This window comes from Panthera tigris, chromosome A1 (assembly GCF_018350195.1).
Source record: "Panthera tigris isolate Pti1 chromosome A1, P.tigris_Pti1_mat1.1, whole genome shotgun sequence".
NCBI lineage: Eukaryota > Metazoa > Chordata > Mammalia > Carnivora > Felidae > Panthera > Panthera tigris.
The window spans coordinates 162,157,841-162,178,706 of record NC_056660.1 but is presented as its reverse complement, the minus strand read 5'-3'; the positions used below and the strand labels follow the sequence as shown (position 1 = coordinate 162,178,706).

Sequence of the window (20,866 nt, the reverse complement as noted above, 5' to 3'; positions counted from 1 at the left end):
GTAAACCATTTTTTTCTTTGTTCAGATTTAATCTAATAATTTTACTTTACTACATTAAATTTTTATTAGAATAATATATCATTTTGGATAGCCACTTCTTGAAATTTAAACTACTGATTTTGATAAAAGTTTCAGATTTTCTGTTAATAGTCTGTTGTATGAACACGAAATACAGAGGCTGTATAGCTAAAGAGAATATTTGTTGATCTTAATATTCAAAACATTATAAATCACATGATAGCATTCATGTGTTAAAATAGTACTGGTGCTTGTTTTTGATGTTTCCCAATTTGTCATGTGAGTAACTGACTACACCTGTATGTTTTCTCACTCTCTGTGTCTTCTTTCTCATCAGGGGCTGTTTTAATTCCTGGAGCTGCTCTTGGTCAGATTTTAGGTGGTGTACTTGTTTCAAAACTCAAAATGACATGTAAAAACACAATGAAGTTTGCTTTGCTCACATCTTTAGTTGCGCTTGTGCTGAGTTTTGTATTTGTTTATGCCAACTGTGAAAATGAGCCTTTTGCCGGTGTGTCTGAATCATATAATGGGTAAATATATTTCAGTACTTTTTGATATTGATATGAGAGTAAAAGCTGTGTGTGTATTTTCAAGTATATGCTTTCTTGAATAAAATAATGAAAAATTGGCTTTTTCGTATATAAGAAGATGGAAGGTTTTTTTTTTTTTTCTTGTTTTGCTGGTTTAAATAATTTGACATCTTATTAAATGTTGGGTATTTATCTGGAGAGCAGTTAAGGAGTAACTACTCAACTATTCTATCCTGGGCAATGTATCCTGAACTATGTTCAGGGATACAAAGATTAAAGTAACAGAATCTTTGCCCTGAAAGGATTCACATCCTAGGGAGAATTTCATATGTTGCTATTGATTTAAATCTTTAAAAATGGAGATGCCTCTATGGTGACATTAGTGTATTGGGGGGTTGAAAATAGTCTGCAGATAAATTAAAATGAAGCTAGTCCTAGGTTATACTAATGATTATTGTTTCCACTTTAGAAGTTCATGGTTATTGTAAAGAAATAAATGACTTCTTGTTATGACCTGTAAACATGTTTCCACCTGTAACTGGTATGACCATTTTATCTTTGTATGTTTACTTTTGCCTTGTATGTTTAGTTTTGAAATCCTAAGGCATGAATTAGCAGATCAGGCAGGAGGATGTTGCATAGTGGTGCATTCATAGCCTGCAGTGCTGCTTTAATTGTTTCACTGAATGTGTTTGAGGCTGGTAAGGGAGATGGTACTCTAGGTCAAGGACTCCACAGTTCTGTAGAGTATGGCATTCCAATAACCTAAATAGAATGTACTTTGTTGGATGAGTTTGCCAGTAACGATTGTGATTTGCAGTTTCTGTCATTCTTTTACATTAATGAGATGCTGAGCATTCTAAAGCAATGTTAAGTTCACCTCTATTACATTTATTCAACATTTTTTTACTACATCCTCTGGCTGAAAAATCCCTGCTCTAAAGGAGTTTGCAATGTAGCAGGAGTGATTGGGAAAAAAATGGTAAATGAACAATGTATTAGGTAATGAGAGACACACAAAGGGCTATGAAATTCAAAAGAAGGAGAGCTTTTCAGTATCCTTTGATTAGATTCAGAAAAAGTTTCATGGTATAACAGAGAAATTGGTTTACATATTTTTTAAGGGTACAAAAAAAGCTATGAGAGTTAAAAATTTGAGAAGAGGGAAAGGCAGAGGGAGTATTTTAGGCATAAATGCCTAGTAAAGGCTGGTAGGTTCAGGAACCAGTTCCAATGGGACTTAGGTCATGTTCCTAAATGAAAAAATATCTGGAAATGTTGAAAGGTAAGTACAGGTAAGTACTGCAGACCTGACTTTACACCTATAAACTTTACCCAAACGTATCCTGAGAAACCACTTGTTTTTTGTATATTCCTTTTAGAACAGAAAGTTCTGGATAGTTTACCACTAGTTTAATTACCTTGAAAGATGAATGATGTGGATGTGAATCTATTTGCTATTTTCTACCTTAAACAAGAGTTCCTACCAGATAAGCTGTCCTTTGCCTAATCAGAAGGGAAGACAAGAGAGAAGGTGTCAGTTTGAGTTGTGTGTATTTATTTAGATATAAATGAAGATGGAGGTAGAGTTTAATGTCGCAGAATAGGTGAGACATTGTCAATTTTTTTTCCTCTGTGGCCTCAAATTCTTTTTTTTTTTAAGTTCATTTATTTATTTTCAGAGTGTGCACCCATGTGCTTGAGTGGGGAAGGGGCAGAGAGAGAGGGAGAGAGAGAATCCCAAACAAGCTCCACACTGTCAGTGCAGAGCCTGACACGGGGCTCCAACGCGGGAACTGTGAAGTCATTATCTGAACAGAAATCAAGAGTTAGACGCCTAACTGAGCCACTCAGGTGCCCCTCAAATTCTTCATGTTAGGCTCTGTACACTGCATATTAAAATGTCCATACCGTAGATAGTTTACTCACTATAGCCTCATCCAACAAACACATATATTAAAAAAAAAAAAGTAGTATATGGAAAGAGAAACAGACTAAGAAGCACAAAACATACCTTGTTAGTTATGAGGAAAAAGAAGTTATGGTTGTTAAACACAGCTTTGCAACTATGAATTAATGAATTAGGCTTATTGATAGGTTCATTTAAAATCCTGTTAAATAGTATATATTCAAAACTTAAGATTGGGGTACCTCGGTGGTTCAGTCAGTTATGCATCTGACTTCAGCTCAGTTCATGATCTCACCGTTTGTGGGTTCGAGCCCTGCATTAGGGTTTTGCACTGACAGCCCAGAACCTGAAGCCTGCTTTGGATTCTGTGTCTCCCTCTCTCTGCCCCTCCCCCACTTGTGCATGCACACATGCTTTCTCTCTCTCAAAAATGAATGAAACTTTAAAAAAAAACCTTAAGATTAACAATACTAATCATTTCAGAGGATATTTTTAATATTTGTAATATTTTACATTAATTTATTATTAAATGTTTAATGTGGACACAACAATTGAAAGCAGACTGTCATTTCTAGAAATATATTAGTTATTAAAGCTTCCTACTGTTCTCATATTGCCTTGACTCTGGGTTTGTTCTGGTAATCAGTGTTGATAATTGTGATTTGTGTTTTACTTTCTACTTAGAACCTTGTGAAATATGAAATACTGTAGTTAGTACACACAGTATTTTTTCTCTATCTGGTCTATAGCGAGAATTGCTTTACTTACCTGAAACAGCACCTTAAAGATGCGTACCTATTAAGATGTTATGATAGGTTTAGGGAAATCTTTCCTTACAGTAGAGACATAATTATAGAATAGTTGGGATTCAAATAAGAAATTGACATTTAAATTCTATTATTTGTGATAAATGTGTTGCTCACATATATGAGTGTGTGTGTTTATACACGTGTATATTTTAAATATTCAGGAAATTTAAAATATGTTATGTATTTTAAAAACAATATGTATATATTAAGAGCATTTAATAAACTTTTCAAGCATTGACTATTTTTCTAATAATAGTTTCCCCTTTACCTCATGAAATTAACCTTTATAAAATATATAGGTTTAAGTAGTTTATATACACTTAACTAAAAGGAATATATGCTACATTTCTGTTTCTACTTAAGTTTGCATCATACTGTCATACACCTTCATGTTCTTAGTAATCACATATTGATAGTGTGAGAATTTTATGTTGGAAAAGTTAAGTTTAAAAATGTGTAGACGCCATTTCTAGAATTGAAGGGGTAGTATTTCTGTAGTCACCTTACTTCTGTATCTATATTGTAAGCTAGTTGTAGGTAGACTATAATGCTTGCTTTTGTGGGTAAAATAGTGTTTGATAAAGATATCTAGCAGCAGCCTATGGAATTGATTAGAGGAAGAGACTCCAGGCAGAGTAATGAATTATTTACAATTCACTCTTTGATCACCTTTTCTTCCAACTTCCACTGATTTGTTTCCAATTTGTTTTCTCTCCTTTATTCTTTCTTGACTCCTTATTCTCCACCTACCCCTTAAATATCATTTTCCAACATAGCAGTTATTCTCTTATAATCCTTAGATAAATCACTCATTTACTGATTTTGACCTGCAGTGGAAAGCAAGGAAGTTAGCTTCATGGTGATGAGAAGGGATTTTATTATCCTTTTCTTTCTGCCCTACCTGCCTGCCTTCCTTTTCCATTTCCTTCTTTCCTCCCTCCCTTTTTCTATTTATTTCTTTTAGATATGTTTCCATCACTTTGAGTAGAGTCTAGCACAATATTGGAGCTTACTATGTATTCATGAAATAAATGGACACTGGAGACCTCTACTCTCTTGCTCTATGCTCCTTATATGGCTAATCTTATCATTATCATGTTTTCAGCCACATTTATATGCAAACTATATTAGATATCTAGCTCCAGGCCATATTTCTTCACCAAATTCTGATACTCTTAAACTTCAGTATGTATAAAACCTCATTCATCATGTCCTCCCCAAACTAGTTCTCTTTTTCTACCAAAACACCAAGTTAGACAGTATGTAGTATGGGTGTGTATGTTTATACACGTGTATATTTTAAATATTCAGGAAATTTAAAATGTGTTATGTATTTTAAAAACAATATGTATATATTAAGAGCATTTAATAAACTTTTCAAGCATTGACTATTTTTCTAATAATAGTTTCTTGACTCTTTTGTCCTATACCCATCTTCAAACACCACATCTTACCCCCAATATTTTAGATGATTCTACATCCAGAATCAGCCAAAATATTTCCCAAATCTGTCTCCTTTAATCAAATGTTCTATTTTGGTTCTCCTATATATTGTCGATTGTCATAAATTACTGTTTGGCATATTATAACTGGTCTCCTTCCTTCACATTTATACTCTGCATCACTCCTGGCATTATTTCTCTAAGATGTGCTTTTGACAGTGTCACTTTCCAGTGTAAAAATACTTTGATTACATTTTCAAAAATAGGTTAAAACCCATTGTTTTTTTAACAGGTCGATAAGGCCCTCAATTATCTGGTCTCTGACCCCTCTTCAACTATGTTTCTGATCACCCACTGCCTCAGACATCATTCATATTTGTCCATATAGGAAGCTATATCTCACCTTTATGCTTCTGTACCAGCTTTTCTGAAGTGCCCTTCACATTCCCCATGTATCCAGCTAACTCTTACTCATCCTTTAAGACTTTCTCAGGTAGTAGCTCCTAAAGACTCTCACCTAAACTTCAGCTTGTCCTTCAGTGCTTCTAAAGTACACTTTGCAAATACCTGTAACCATGTTCACCATATTAGTGTATAATTTTCTGTGTCTATCTCTGCTCCTAGACTGTGAAATCTTTGAGGACAGCAAGTACTTTACTCAGCTTTGTATTCCTGATACCTAGCATAGGGCCTAGCATTTGCTCAATGTTTATTGGTTGAATGAATGAATAAACAGGGATTGGAGAAGTATCTTTGGTTAGGGTAACCCTGAAGATAACATAACGATGTTATCAAAGATATTGCATCCTATTAAAAGGCAGCATGGAACAAAACTGAGCCTGGGAACCAGGAATGTTTGGTGAAGATAGAAAGCTTAATCTCTCTGGGCCCTAGTTTTCCCACTGATAAAATGAGTATGAGTATTTTGAATACCATTATTTTATTCATCCTTGTAGATGTAAAATTTTCCACACTCTAGGGAAATTTAGCAATGTCTGGAGACATTTTGGTTGTCATAACTGAGGGATACTACTGGCATCTAATGGGTAGAGGCCAGGGATGCTGCTAGGCATCCTATAATCCACAAAAGCAGCACTCCCTCCCTGCTACCCTTCAAAGAATAATGTAGTACCTAATGAGAAACCCTGCTTTATTTGCTTACTCTGCCTGTTTTTCTTATCACTGAGACACATTGTATTATATAAGTATTGTTTATGCTGACTCTCTCTCCCACAAGAAATTAAATTTTGTGTGAAAAGGCAGACATTTGATTTGTTTTATTCATTCAGTAATTAAGTATGTGTTGAGTGAGTAAATAAATGACTAAAGGGCAAGATCTAACAATGCTTCTGAACTGTTCATTAAAAGTTATAATATAGATAATTTGCCTCATTTCATTTCTTGATGACAGGACAGGAGAACTGGGAAACTTGACTGCTCCTTGTAATGCCGGTTGTAACTGCTTTCAATCATATTATTATCCTGTCTGTGGAGGAGATGGGGTCCAGTATTTCTCTCCCTGCTTTGCAGGTTGTAAAAATTCTCTTTTAAAAAGACAGCCAAAGGTAACTTGGGTCTTCTGCTTTACCTTAATGAGGTAGTGTGTTTGTACATTTATGGATGACCTTCTTTGTCCTTCTAGTGGAGTTATGCAGTACCTGTCTGTTCTTCCCTTGCTGGCCCACCTCCTTCATTCAGAAGCCAGCATAAAGTTTCAGTCAAGTTAGATGGATAAACTTTAGCGATCTGCTATACAACATTGTATGTATTGTCAACAATAATGTATTACACACTTTAAATTTGTTAAGAGGGTAGAGCTCATGCACAGTGTTCTTAATTGTGTGTGTGTATGCATATATACATTTTTTTGTTTTTTAAAGACCCTAAGCACTCCTGCTGGAAAAGACTCTTCTTCCTTTATATTTCAGATGCATTAAATGTTGAAAAATAAATTTGGCAGTTAATCACCTACATCTTGTTACATCACTTCTATTATAGTAATGAAATATTATTTACCTTTTTACATTGTGTTATTTTCTCAACCATGCTTTATGCCCCTAGAAGTCAGGGAACTTCTATTCTTACTAATTACAGTGTATATATTAGAAACATAATAAATATTTATTATTCTTATTTGATGCACCACAGATTCATTTTAAAATGCCCCAAATCATTAATTCTCAAATACAAATTTACTTTTAATTCTAGGTTAGAATGCATATTAGTTTACCTAGATATGATTTTTTTAAACAGCTAAATAGTTTAAGAAGATCCAATAGAATTTTATTGTACTATATCTATAATCTAAAGATTTCATCTTAGCTAAATTTAAGAGTTTGGGGAAAAATAGCATTCAGATTATTAGTAGTACATAATATGTTATGGATTAATATGTAATGTGATAACTTTAAAAAGATCTGAGAGAAATATATACTGTGAAATAAGAGACCACAATGAGTAAGATACATAACAATTATGACAAAACAGTACAATCTTGAATATTTGAAATGTAGACTAGTGAAATGGCATTTCTTTTACCATATAAAGATAAGTTTAAGATTGTAAGAAAAGATTTATACATAAATAAGTAGAAAAAGCTAATTGAAAGAATCTATAAAATTACTTCAGATTTCTTCTAAAGCCAACTTGGATGTGTTTGTGTGTGTATGTGTGTGGTTGTATGCATTTATATGTTCATAAACACACACATAAATATATGTGTGCATATACATGTACACATATCTTTAATGATTTTGTGTGTAATAAATACATTAGAAATTTATCTGAACATACTAGGATTTGATCTTCCTGCAGGGTGTGTGAGAATATGAGGAACAATATATTTTTTTCCATATTACCTAGCTTATAGATTTTAAAACAATCATCTAAGAACATTGAAAAATGTGTCAAAAAAATGTCTGTGGTGAATCATAGTAGACCTAACGGACTCGGGTACCATATGTGCAATTTTAATCCATGGGATAAAACTAGATCATTACCATAAAGTACCTATGAAAAATAAATGGCCTCCAGAAGATTTTTAAGATCTCAGGTCTCAGGGTTATCATGCCTTCAAACCAGTACACATCTGGGCTTCCTTTAGTTTTAAAACAGATTGAGAAAATTAGGTGTTTGTGCTATTTATAAGGGATCAAATTCCACAAATGAGTATGATGCATGTTATAGAATCAGAAGTATCTGAATGATAGGTAACTATTACTTTCAGAGGTAGGTATGTAGGTAACATTTTCTTGTGTATAAAATATGATTGCTAAGCGCTATTGAATAACTCTAACCAGTAGATTACAACAAAAAGATATTTGTGGACTTTTACTCCCATAACTAAAAATGTTAGACACAAATATTATCCTGCGTAAGGAAAACAAAAAAAGAAAAAAAAAACTTTAATACCCAGAACATACTTGAAGTGGTATTGGTTATTTTGATATAATTAATTTGATATTTATATTTTTCTCCAAGTACTGTAATTTCCATCTTAAATAGCAAATTGTCTTCTAGGGATTGTTTAGGAAAAGCAAGTTATTTTGACTTACAAATTTTCTATTTGTTCTGGCTTTTGATGTCTATCTGGTCCATGTCACAACTCATTTTTTCACAGGATTTTTTTCTTATGGAATATTTCAGATAGGCAAAATGCATTGATAATAATACAGTAAATACCTATGCACATTTGTTCACAGAAATATTAGTCTTATATTTTTACACTGACCCAAACAACAAAGCAAATGTTGAGTAAGAGCTAGGTATATTGCAGGTAAAATTGTATACTTTTTTATTTAAGAGAGGTGTACAGTTTCATCAAGATAGAAAATACTTTTCTCTTAAAATTTTAAAGGCTACATTTCTTCGTTATTTGATATATCCAGGTGCTGAGTATGTAATATTCCATTTTGGGAGTGTCATCTGCATATTTGGATATCCTGTGTCAGTACCACTGGCCTTAGATTAGCTTTAGCACTGAAAAAAGGTCTCTGGCCTTTAGAATAAAAAAAGTACTATTTCCCTTTGACTTCTATGGCTCTGTTATGACTTTATTGAGGCCTTAAACTTGTAAAAAGATTTATAGTAAGGATGCAATTGAGCTGTAAAAAAACATTTAAAAAGTAGTTATGCCTAACAAACTTCTTAAACTCTGAATTTTTTTTTCCTAATGTTTATTTATTGTTGAGAGAGAGAGAGACAGAGTGAGTATGGGGGAGGGGAAGAGAGAAAGAAGGAGACACAGAATTTGAAGCAGGTTCCAGGCTCAGAGCTGCCAGCACAGACCCCAATGCGGGGCTTGAACTTGGGAATGGCAAGATCATGACTTAGGCCGAAGTCGGAAGCTTAACCAATTGAGCCATCCAGGCACCCCTAAACTCTGAATTTCTTTCCTACAAAAGTAATAATTGTAATCTTTTAACATGTTACCTTCCAACAGTTCGTATTATTAATTTATATGTAAGTATATATTACATAATCTTATATATTTATATATAAAATAGCCTTTAGGATAATGAAGCAATAACTTCTAGCTTACCATTGTCATAAATATGTCATCTTAGAAGGGATAGAACTTGCTTTTAGTAAAGCAATTACAGAAAGTTCAGAAGATGATAGTAAAGTTGTTTACTTGAAAGCAACATCTTTTTTTCCTAGAGACTTGTGTTATATTAGTTAATTTTGCGGTGACATTTGTTAAAATTATAGTGTTTGTCCTTTCAAACTATTGTAGATAGTGTGCTTCTTTACCTTCTATAATGGAAAAGAAAGCAAGAAAATAATTTGAACAAATATGATTTATTAAAAGTAGTCTGGAAGGTGAGGTCAGATAATTGGTATATTCTTGTCCATTTATTTTATAAGTTATGAGTCAGTAATAGCTTACAAGTTGAAGCAGTGAACACAACTCAAATACAGATGATTCTACTTCATAAATGTGGTCCTTTATTTTCACTTACTTAATCTCTTAAGAGTTAATTACTCTTTTGTAGCATTATTTGTTGTTCAAAGATTAAGATTGTGTAAAATGATTGCCATGTCTGTAAATCACCTAACTTACAATGATAAAATATGTTTTCAAGATAAGCACGTGCAATATCATCATGTCTAATATTTGTAGGAATATTACAATTGTTCCTGTATTGCAAGGAATACAGAAATAACTCCTACTTCGGCAAGTTTTATTTCTGAAGCTAAAGCTGGAAAATGTGAAAGTCGATGTGCAAATTTGCCCATATTCCTTGGCATTTTCTTTGCTACAATTATCTTTACATTTATGGCTGGTACTCCTATAACTGTGTCCATCCTAAGGTATGTATTATATTGTGAAATTTGCCATCCCTAAGACAATTTGAGTGTAAAGAAAATAGACTCAGGTTCATTTGGTTCATATATTGACCACTGGTTCTAAAACTAATTCAGTTCTTATAACATTGTTACTTCTATGACATTGGAAAAGCTACTTCATTGAACCCCAGATATATGAGGTTTAAATGTGATCATGTATGTGAAAGTGTCTTAATATTGCCTATCTGGAATATACTTGACTTTAGCTTCTCTGACTCTTTCATCAGGCTTCAGTTTAAGCTATTCAACCGTGTTTGAGTATGATGGAAATATAGAGTATTCCGCATATGTCAGAATCAGAATGACCTGAATTCTACCTCATATAGTAGGTGCAGTGATATTCAACCTTCTCAAAACAATGCTCTACTAGATGAGAAGCTAGATGCCACATGGCTCTTGGCAGTGTTTTGAGCTTTCAATTTGCTCTTTTTCCTTCACAACACTTGATAAAAATACTTATCAATTTTTTTTTTTGATAAAAAAATCTGCCCTTTCGTAAGTTCATCAGTCTTTCTATGTCTTTCCTAACAACCTCTAGCTCTTTTACTCTTCAGTTTTTGTTCCCTGATACTCATTACTTTTTCACATACTTTTTGTCCAATGGAAATTTTGGAGATTCTGTCTGCAAATATTAAATAGTCTGGTAACATTATCCTATGTGGAAATTGGAGTTATTTAGAGAACCGAGAAAGCGATTTTTTAAAACTTCATTTTTGGAACATTATCTATAAAACTTTTCAACTACATGTTTGTTTTTAAGAACTAGTTGGTCTCTTTTATCTCCTGTCTAACTCTTGTGTGCCAGTATCATGTCTCATTTCATGTTTGATAGTCATTACTTAAAGAATCATTGTTGAATCAGAGTGAGCCTCAAGAACTGTTTTACAAAACCTGAATTAGTACTTTATCCCCTATGTATGGTTTCTGTCTCAAAACTTAGTAAGAATTAGAGTAATATTTATTTGTTTGTGACTTAAGTCATGTGACTTGTGACTTAAGGGATAGTAAAAAACAAGTCTTATTAATGCATGTGCTTTCTTTTTTACATTTGTTTCAATTCATACATATTCGATATATTTGTCGAACTTTGATTCTTTTTGGTGTTTTGTAGTGTTTTAGTTCATGTAACATTTTTCTTCTTTTATAATTCCAGAAAGTTTCAACTCTGTATAAGCTGTTACAAATAGTTTGTTTATTTCATGCACATAACATTTACTTAATCTAGAAATGCTAAACTGGTAGAAAAATAAATTGGCTTTAAGAGCAAATATACTATATGACCACTTTTAGTTAACGTATACGTATTTGATATCTTTAGGTGTGTTAATCAGAGGCAACGGTCCCTAGCATTGGGAATACAGTTTATGCTGCTTCGATTAGTTGGTATGCCATTTTTCTTAATTCATTGGTGACTGTTGGTTATTTTTGTTGATTAGCATTATTGATTAATTCACTTAAGGGATATGCCAAGAAAATAATTTAAATGCCATAGAAAACTATGTAATTGTCATTGAAGAAAGTTGTTTTCTAATATTTGAGATGTAGTATTGTTTACAGATCACATAAGAAAATAATGACTTTACTCTTTAACCTACCTGATTGGTTAACTGTCATTTCCAATTCTATTACAAATATAACTTTAAAGAGTGTATCATATTTATTATAAATATAACATAGGATCATCAACACATTTTTAATTGAGCACAGTAAAATACATAAATTTTTCCTATTCATGTAAAACCTATTATCAACATAAATTATGATAGAATCATATTTATAACTATTGCAATTCCTTTTCTCCCAGCATTGATCTCCATTTGGGGCATAATTATATTGTATTAGCAATGAAAAATAATGAGTTAACAAATTTCAATTAAAATTTGGTGTACATATTGTGGCTAGTTAAGAACTGATGGAAGAAAGATTTTATAGAAAATTTCATAAGTTTCCAGATGTAGGAAGAAACAGAAGGACAGAAATACTGTATTATACATATAATCATATGTGTGTATGATTATTCCCACAATATTATACCCATAATATAAAGATCATTTATAAAACTAAAAACCAAAAGTTAGGAGCATTAGAAATCCCCTGAACCAACTTTCCCATCTTCAGGTGAATAAACTAAGATTCTGGGAGATTCAGGGATTTGCCCAGGGTTACACAATTTGTGGTGAAAATGAGAATAGGAAAATGATAACTTTATTCTCAATCCAGTGCTATTTTGACTCTGTCAGGCTTCAGGTCATGAAAAAACAGACTGGATGTAACTGAAATCTTTGTCTAAGAAATAACACTTCATGTATTTGATTTGCAACAGTTGGAAACTTCCTAAAGATGTGGCAGCTTAGAGCCTGGTGACTTCATGCGAGGGAGGGGGTGTTTTTGAGATAGTATTCCTAAGCATGTTAGTATGAATGTATATGTATGTGCATGTGCGTGCATACACATGTGCACTCTTCATGCATGCACATGCACACAACACATATACTGTAGTTTAACACTTGTGCATCAATAATTTTGATTTTTTAAAATTAAAATAGCTAATTTCAAACATATTCATTAAATTAGGAAAGCAGTAAATTAAAATATTTACTTAGCTAAATGTTAGCCTAATGCATGCCAGATATTCTTATTAAAATGAATTTTTGCATTGATTAGAAGTACATAATAATTATATAATTATTTTAGAATGTTTTATCTGTTTCTTTATACCCCTATTACTTGTACATGAACTGATTGATTTATATATGTGCGGATTAATTCCTAGTCTTATTTATATAAAATATATGTATAACCATGTATATAAAAATCTATAACTGTAGGCTATAATCTTTACTGATGTGTATTTCACATATAATTCTTCTAGGCACAATACCTGGACCAATTATATTTGGTATCACAATAGACAGCACATGTATTCTGTGGGATTTTAATGAATGTGGAACTAGAGGCGCTTGCTGGATTTATGATAACATCAAGATGGCCTACATGCTAGTAGCCATAAGTAAGTGGTGATTTCTTGATAACTTTAGATTAAATTGGTAATGTCAAAAGAAAAAAAAAATCTTATTGTTACTTAAGTTTTATAATGTTTATTAGTCCATGCTACTGGGGTATCCTATAGAGATCAGTTAACACAGCATGTGATGAAAGGTTTTAATGAGTCTGTTAGGCTCAGTCTCAGAAGAGAATAACATTTTACCTTTCATGAAATCACATGTAATTTTTTAAAACAACTTCTGTCAAAAATTTTTTTGAAAGTCTGACAAAAAGATAAAAGACAATTCTGAAAAACTCTCTGGAATGATTGTCATCTAGATACCTGCTCTTTGGAAAGTACTTAGAGCTGAGGTAGGGAAGTATCTTTTGGCTTGGAGGCATGTTGTAAGAAATGTTTTTATAGTTTAAAAGGTTAGCTATGATGTTTAACCCTTTTTGCCTTTGGTAGCCCATCTTGGAAAGTCTTGGTTAAGCAATAAATGACATTTAAGATTGCAGAAGATTGATTACGCCAATGCATGTGTTTTACAAGAGTTAAAATTTAAAAATTTAAAAACAACCTAAAATATTAAAATATTTAAATTAAAAATAGAGGTAGAGGTTTCAAGATGGTGGCATAGGAAGACCCTGAACTCATCTCCTCCCATGGACACAATAAATTTACAGCTACATATAGAATAATTTTCTAAAAAGGATCTTAGCATTCGACACAGCACCCCATAACAAGAGACAAAAGAGATGCATTAAGTAGGGTAGGAAAGGCAGAGACATGGCCTTGCTGAGGATCTCACCCCAGACACAGTAACTCCACAATTGGGAGGGATCCCCAAAATAAAGAGCAGTTCCTCAACAGAATGGATTGTGCTGCACAATAGGCACCCTGACCCTGAGGACTGGCACTGGAAAGACAAGATCTCAAAACATCTGGTTGTGAAAATAAACAGAGATTAAGATCAAGAGAATCACAGAACTATAGGGAACAGAAATCCCACTTTTAAAGGGCTTATGTGCAGACCCACTCATTCTGAGATCCAGCACAAAAGCAACAGATTGAAAAACACCCAGACTATAAGCACAGAAGACCCACTTACTAAATTTAAGGTGGCTGCTAGAGAGGTAGGAACCTGCGGTGACATTATCCAGGGGCAGAAGCCCTGGTAGGTGCCATTTTTGTAATTTCATCCCAACTTGGTGGTGACAGTCTTTGAATGTCATTTTCTGTGCCCTCCCTCTCGTCTAGCACCAGAGGTCATGTTTGTGCACCCTGCACTGTAACCAGGCTGAGAAAATTCCCAGTACCCTCCTCACCCACTGTAGAGATCTAGCCACAACTAGAAAGATAAACTTCCTGAGCGTCACCCTCCCAATGTAGCAGACAAGCTCCAACTGGATCAGGCAAACACCTTAACCACTGCCCTATCCATATGGCTGCCAAGCCAAAACTGGATTGGCCAAGCACCTGGAGCCCTACCTACCCCATAAAGCAGCTGCGTCCCTATTGTAGCCAGCTAGCACTTAGTGCCCACAAAAGGATATCCATTGGGGGCCTGTGTCTGTAGCCAGGGGAGATTATGTTTTGGGGCCACATGAAACAGCTCTTACACAAGCCCACGACTTCAAGACTGAAAAAGGTAGTCATTGTACCTAAAACATATAGACTAATAACAGAGAGATAAGCAAAATGAGAAGACAGAGGAATATATTCCAAACCAAAGAACAAAGCAACTCGCAGAAAAAAAGACTTTAGGGAAATAGAGATAAGCAGCCTACTGATAAAGAGTTCAAAGCAATGATCATAAAGATGCTCACCAATTTTGGGAAAAGAATGGATGAATAGCGAGAACTTCAAGAAAAATGTAGAAAATATAAGAAGGTACAAGACATAACTTATAACTGAACTAAAAAATATTCTAAGGGTTTCAGCAGTAGAATGGACAAAATAATGGAATGAATCAGTGATCTGGAAGACAGCAATGGAAAACACTCAGAGGAGCAACATGAAAATAGAATTAAAAGAAGTGATACCTTAAGGGACCTCTGGAAGAACATTAAGTGGAGTCACATTTGCATTTTAGGGGCCCCAGAAGGAGAAGAGGGGAGAAAAAGGCCAGAAAAATTATTTGAAGAAATAATGGCCGAAAACTTCCCTAATCTAGAAAAGGGAAGATTCATCAACATCTGGATCATCTGGATGTTCATCTGGATCATCAACATCCAGATATCCCAGAAAGTTCCAAATAAGATGAACCCAAAGAGATACGCCAAGACAAATTATAATTAAAATGATAAAGGTTAAAGATAAAAGAGAATCTTAAAAGCAGCAAGGGAATGAAATAAATTACCTATAAGGTAAACCCAATAAGCCTATCAGCAGGTTTTTCAGCAGAAACTGCACAGGACGGAAAGGAATGGCATGACATATTCAAAACCTTAAAGGAAAAAAAAAAAAAACTGTCAAGCAAGAGTACTCTAGCCAGCAAGGTTATCATTTAGAATTAAAGGAGATATAAAGAGTTTTCCATGTAAGCAAAAACTAAAGGAAGTTCATCACCACTAACCCGGCCTTACAAGAAATATTAAAGGCACTTCTCTTAAGCTAAAAAGAAAAGACACTAATTAATGAGAAAACATGAGAATAAAAATCTCACCAGTAAATGTAAATAAATAATAAAGATAGTAGATCAACCTCTAATAAAGTAAGTGTTAAGGGTAAAAGATAAAAATAGTAAAGTTCATTTAAAATGCATAATTAGTTAAGGAAACATGAAGTAAAAAGATGTAAAATGTGTTATCAAAAATCTAAAATGTGGAGAATGTGAGTATAAGTATAAAGTTTTGAAATGTGTTCAAAATTAAGTTACTATCAACTTGAAAGGGACTTATATACGTAAGATGTTATATGTGAAATTTATGGTTACCACACATGTAAAAAAATTTATAGTAAATGCACAAAGGGAAAGAGAAAGGAATCTAAACAAATAAAAGAAAATAAGCCACAGGAGAAGAGAAAAAGAGAAGAAGAAAGGATCAGAAACAGATTGCAAATATAGCCAGAAAGCAGTTAACAAAATGGCAGTAAGTACGTACCTATGAGTAATTGCTTTAAATGTAAATGAATTAAATTCTATAATCAAAAGACATATAGTGGCTGAATGGATAAAAAAGAAGACCCTTGTATATGCTACTATAAGCTCCCAGACTGAAAGTGAAGGGATAGAAAAGACATTCCATAAAAATAGAAAGAAAGCTGGAATAGCAATACTTACTTCAGACAAAATAGACTTTAAGTTTATTTATTTACTTATTTATTTATTTGGAGAGAGAGAGAGTGAGAGTAAGCATGAGCAGGGGAGGGGCAGAGAAAGAGAGAGAATCCAAAGTCTCTGTGCTCCATGCTGAGTCCAGAGTGGGGGTTAATCTCATGGACTGTGGGGTCATGACCTGAGCCAAAATCAAAGAGTCAAGACACTTACCTGACTGAGCCACCCAGATGCCCCTCCGACAAAATAGATTTTAAAACAAAGACCGGAACAGGAGACAAAGGCATTACATAATGGTAAAGGTATCAATCCAATAGCATTTGTAAACATTTCTGTACCTAACATAGCAGTACCTAAATATGTAAAGTAAATATCACCAGTATTAATGGGAGAAATAGTAATACAATAATAGTAGGGGACTTTAATACCCCACTCACATTAGTGAATAGATCATCCAGATAGACAATCAATAATGTAAGTATGGCCTTAAATATATCAAATGAACCTAAAAGATATTTACAGAGCATTCCATGCCAAAACAGCAGAATACACATTCTTTTCAAGTGCACATGGGACATTCTCCAGAATAGATTACATGCAGGGTCACAAAACAAGTTGCAATAAATTTAAGAAGACTGACATCATATCAGGTATGTTTTCTTGCCACAAAAGTATTACATTGGAAATCAGTTACAAGAATAAAACTGGAAAATTCACAAAATATGTCAAGATTTATTTATTTATTTTTCTATTAAATTTTTTTTTAATGTTTATTTATTTTTGAGAGAGAGAGTGAGCTGGGGAGGGGCAGACAGAGAGGGACACACAATCTGAAACAGGCTCCAGGCTCTGAGCTGTCAGCACAGAGCCTGACATCAGGCTCGAACACGCAAACTGTAAGATCATGACCTGAACCAAAGTCAGATGCTTAACTGACTGAGCCACCCAGTCACTCCAAAATATGTGAAGATTTAAAAAAAATGCTACTAAACTGGTATAGCAAGTCTGGAAAACAGTATTTAGGTTCCTCAAAAAATTAAAAATAGAACTACTCTATGACCCAGCAATTGCACTAGTAGGTATTTATCTAAGGGATACAGGTGTGCTGTTTTGAAGGGTCACATGCACCCCAATGTTTATAGCAATGCTATTGACAATAGCCAAAGTATGAAAAGAGCTCAAATGTCCATCGATGGATGAATGGATAAAGAAGATGTGGTATTACTTAGCAATCAAAAAGAATGAAATATTGCCACTTGCAACTATATGTATGGAATTAGAGAGTATTTGCTAAGCAAAATTAGAGAAAGACACATACCATATGACTTCACTCATATGAGGAATTTAAGATACAAAACAGATGAACATAAGGGAAGTGAAGCAAAAATAATATAAAATCAGGGAGGGGGACAAAACTAGGAGACTCTTAAATATAGAAAACAAACAGAGGGCTGCTAGAGGGGTTGTGGGAGGAAAGGTGGGCTAAATGGGTAAGGGGCATTAAGGAATCTACTCCTGAAATCATTGTTGTACTATATGTTAATTAACTTGGATATAAATTTAAAAATAAATTAATTAAAATAAAATAATAAAATAATAAAAACACGCTACTGAACAACCAGTGGATCAAAGAAGAAATCAAAAGAGAAATTAAAAAAATACCTTGAGATAAATAAAAAGGGAAACACAATGTTCTAGAATTTGGGGGATGCAGCAAAAAACAGTTGTAAAAGGGAAGGAAGTTCATTGTTATACAGGCCTTCCTTAGGAAACAATAAAAATCTCAAACAATCTAAGTTTACATTTAAAGAAACTAGAAAAAGAAAACAAAGCCCAAAGTTCATAGAAGGAAGGAAATAATAAAGACCAGGAGAAAAAGTAAGTGAAATAAGAGATAAATAAATAAACAAACAAACAAATAAATAAAAATGATCAATGAAACGAAGAGTTGGTTATTTGAAAACATCAACAAAAATCAACACTTTTAACTAAACTCGTCAAGAAACAGAGCCCAAACAAATAAAATCAGAAATGATAGAAGAGAAATTACAGTGGACACCACAGAAATACAAAGGATCATAAGAGAATATTATGAACAATTATACACCATCAAATTAGATAACCTAGAAGAAATGAATAAGTTCCTAGAAAAATAGTCTTCCAAGACTGAATCTTGAAGAAATAGAAAATCTGAATAAGACCAGTTGCTAGTAATGAAATTGAATCAGTAATCAAAAAATACCCAACAGACAAAGGTCCAGGTCCAGATGGCTTCACAGGTGAATTCTACCAAACATTTAAAGAGTTAATACTTAATCCTTCTCAGCCCAGCATTATCCTTATATTAAAACCAAAGACACTGCAAAGAAGAAAATTACAGGCAAATATCCCTAATGAACATAAATGCAGAAGTCCTCAACAAAGTATCAAACTTAATTCAGCAGTATATTAAAAGGATCATAAACCATGACTAAGTGGGATTTGTTTTAGGGATGCAGAGTTCATCAGTACCCATAAACCAATCAGTGTGACACATGACATTGACAAAATTAAGGATAAAAAACCTGATCATTTCCATAATTGAAGGAAAAGCATTTGACAGAATTCAACATCCATTTGTGATAAAAACTCTAAACAAAGTAGGTAAAGAGGGAACATACCTCAATAAATAAAGGACACATATGACAAACCCACAGCTAACATTTTACTCCACAGTAAAAAGATAAAAGCTTTTCTTCTATGATAAGGAACATGACAAGGATGCTTACTCTCACCGCTTTTATTCAACATAGTATTGGAAGTCCACCATAAAACTATTGTAAATAATAAGCGAATTAGGTAAAGTTGCAGGATACAAAATTAGTATACAGAAATCTGTCACATTTCTCTACACTAATAGCAAACTATGAGAAAGAGAAATCAAGAAAACAACTTTTTCAATTGCACTAAGGAAATCCCAAAAGTAAACCCATATTTATATGCTCAATTAACCTACAATAAAGCAGGCAAGAACATACAGTGGAGAAAAGACAGTCTCTTCAATAAATGGTGCTGGGAAAACTGGACAGCTACATGCAAAAGAATGAAATTGGACCTCTTTGTTACACCATACACAACAATAAAGTCAAAATGTATTAAAGGCTTCAGTGTAAGAGCTGAAACCATAAAATTCCTAGAAGAAAACGTAGTAAGCTCTTTGACAGCAGCCTTAACAGTAGTTTTTTGGATCTCTGAGTTCAGGCAAGGGAAACTAAGGCAAAAATAAATAAAGGGAATGTAGTCACATTCAACTAAAAAACTTTTTTTGTACAGTGAAGGAAACCATAAACAGATGAAAAGGCAACTTAATGGGAAAAGATGCTTGGAGATGAGCTGTCCAATAAGGGGTCGATATTCAAACTATATACAGAAATCATATAACTCAACAACAACAACAAAAAAGCAAACAACCAACCTGATTAAAAGATAGGCAGAGGATCTGATAGATGTTTTTCCAAAGAAGACATTCACATGGCCAACAGGCACATGAAAAGATACTTTACATCACTAATCATAAGGGAGATGCAAATCAAAAACACAGTGACCTATCACCTCACACCTATCAGAATGGCTATTATCAAAAAGAAGAAATAACAAGTGTTGGTGAGGATGTGGAGAAAAGGGAACTCTCATGCACTGTCGGTAGGAATACAAACTGGTGCAGCCGCTATGTAAAGTAGTGTGGGGGTTCCTCAAAAAATTAAAAATAGATCTATTAATTCTAAACTAAATATGATCTAGTAATTCTACTTCTGAGTGTTTCTGGGTATTTATCTGAAGAAAATGAAAATACCAATCTGATGAATATATGTACTCCTATGTTCATTGCAACATTATTTCTAGTAGGTAAGATATGAAAGTAACCTAAGTGTCCATTGATAGATGAATGGATAAAGAAAATGTGGTCTATATATATAGTGGAACATTACACAGGAATAAAAAGGATGAAATCTTGTTATTTGTGACAGCATGAATGGACCTAGGTGGTATTATGCTAAATGACATAAGTCAGATAAAGACAAATAACATATGATCTCATTTATATGTGGAATCTAAAAAAAGCCAAACAAGTAAAAGAAACAAAACAAGCCAGAAACAGATTGGTAGATACAGAGAACAAACTGGTAGTTGACACAGGGGAGGGAAGGAGTGGACAGGCAAAATAGGTGAAGGGGAATAAAAGGTACAAATTCCCAGTTATAAAATAGGTCACAGGTTGTAATGTACAGCATAGGATCTATGTTCAATAATACTGTAATGACTTTATGTGGTGACAGTAACTGGACCTACGGTAGTTATCATTTCATAATGTTTAAAAATATCAAATTATTCTTATATACTTGAAACTAATACAAATCTTATGCCAGTATAATTCAATAAAAAAATTCAGAAGTCCTAGATACAATACACACACACGTATATATTTACATATTGTGCAGTTTGTTGTGACTGTGATTGTATTTTGGTATATGTATCAGGATAGCTTATTAAGCTTCAATGT

General features: G+C 33.4%; 1 protein-coding gene across 20 annotated transcripts in view; it reads left to right on the top strand.

The window, feature by feature from the left end:
- SLCO4C1 (solute carrier organic anion transporter family member 4C1) overlaps positions 1–20,866 on the top strand; it is a 126,459-nt gene that overhangs the window by 48,957 nt on the left and 56,636 nt on the right. For all 20 annotated transcript variants that reach the window (XR_006219232.1, XR_006219238.1, XR_006219244.1 and 17 more), the window contains exons 8-12: positions 356–551; positions 6,123–6,276; positions 9,834–10,024; positions 11,379–11,443; positions 12,933–13,070. Coding sequence is in view for 6 of the 20 variants with exons in the window: in XM_042990766.1 (XP_042846700.1) it covers positions 356–551; positions 6,123–6,276; positions 9,834–10,024; positions 11,379–11,443; positions 12,933–13,070 (744 nt within the window). In the remaining 14 variants the exon portion in view is untranslated. The remainder of the gene's footprint in view (positions 1–355; positions 552–6,122; positions 6,277–9,833; positions 10,025–11,378; positions 11,444–12,932; positions 13,071–20,866) is intronic.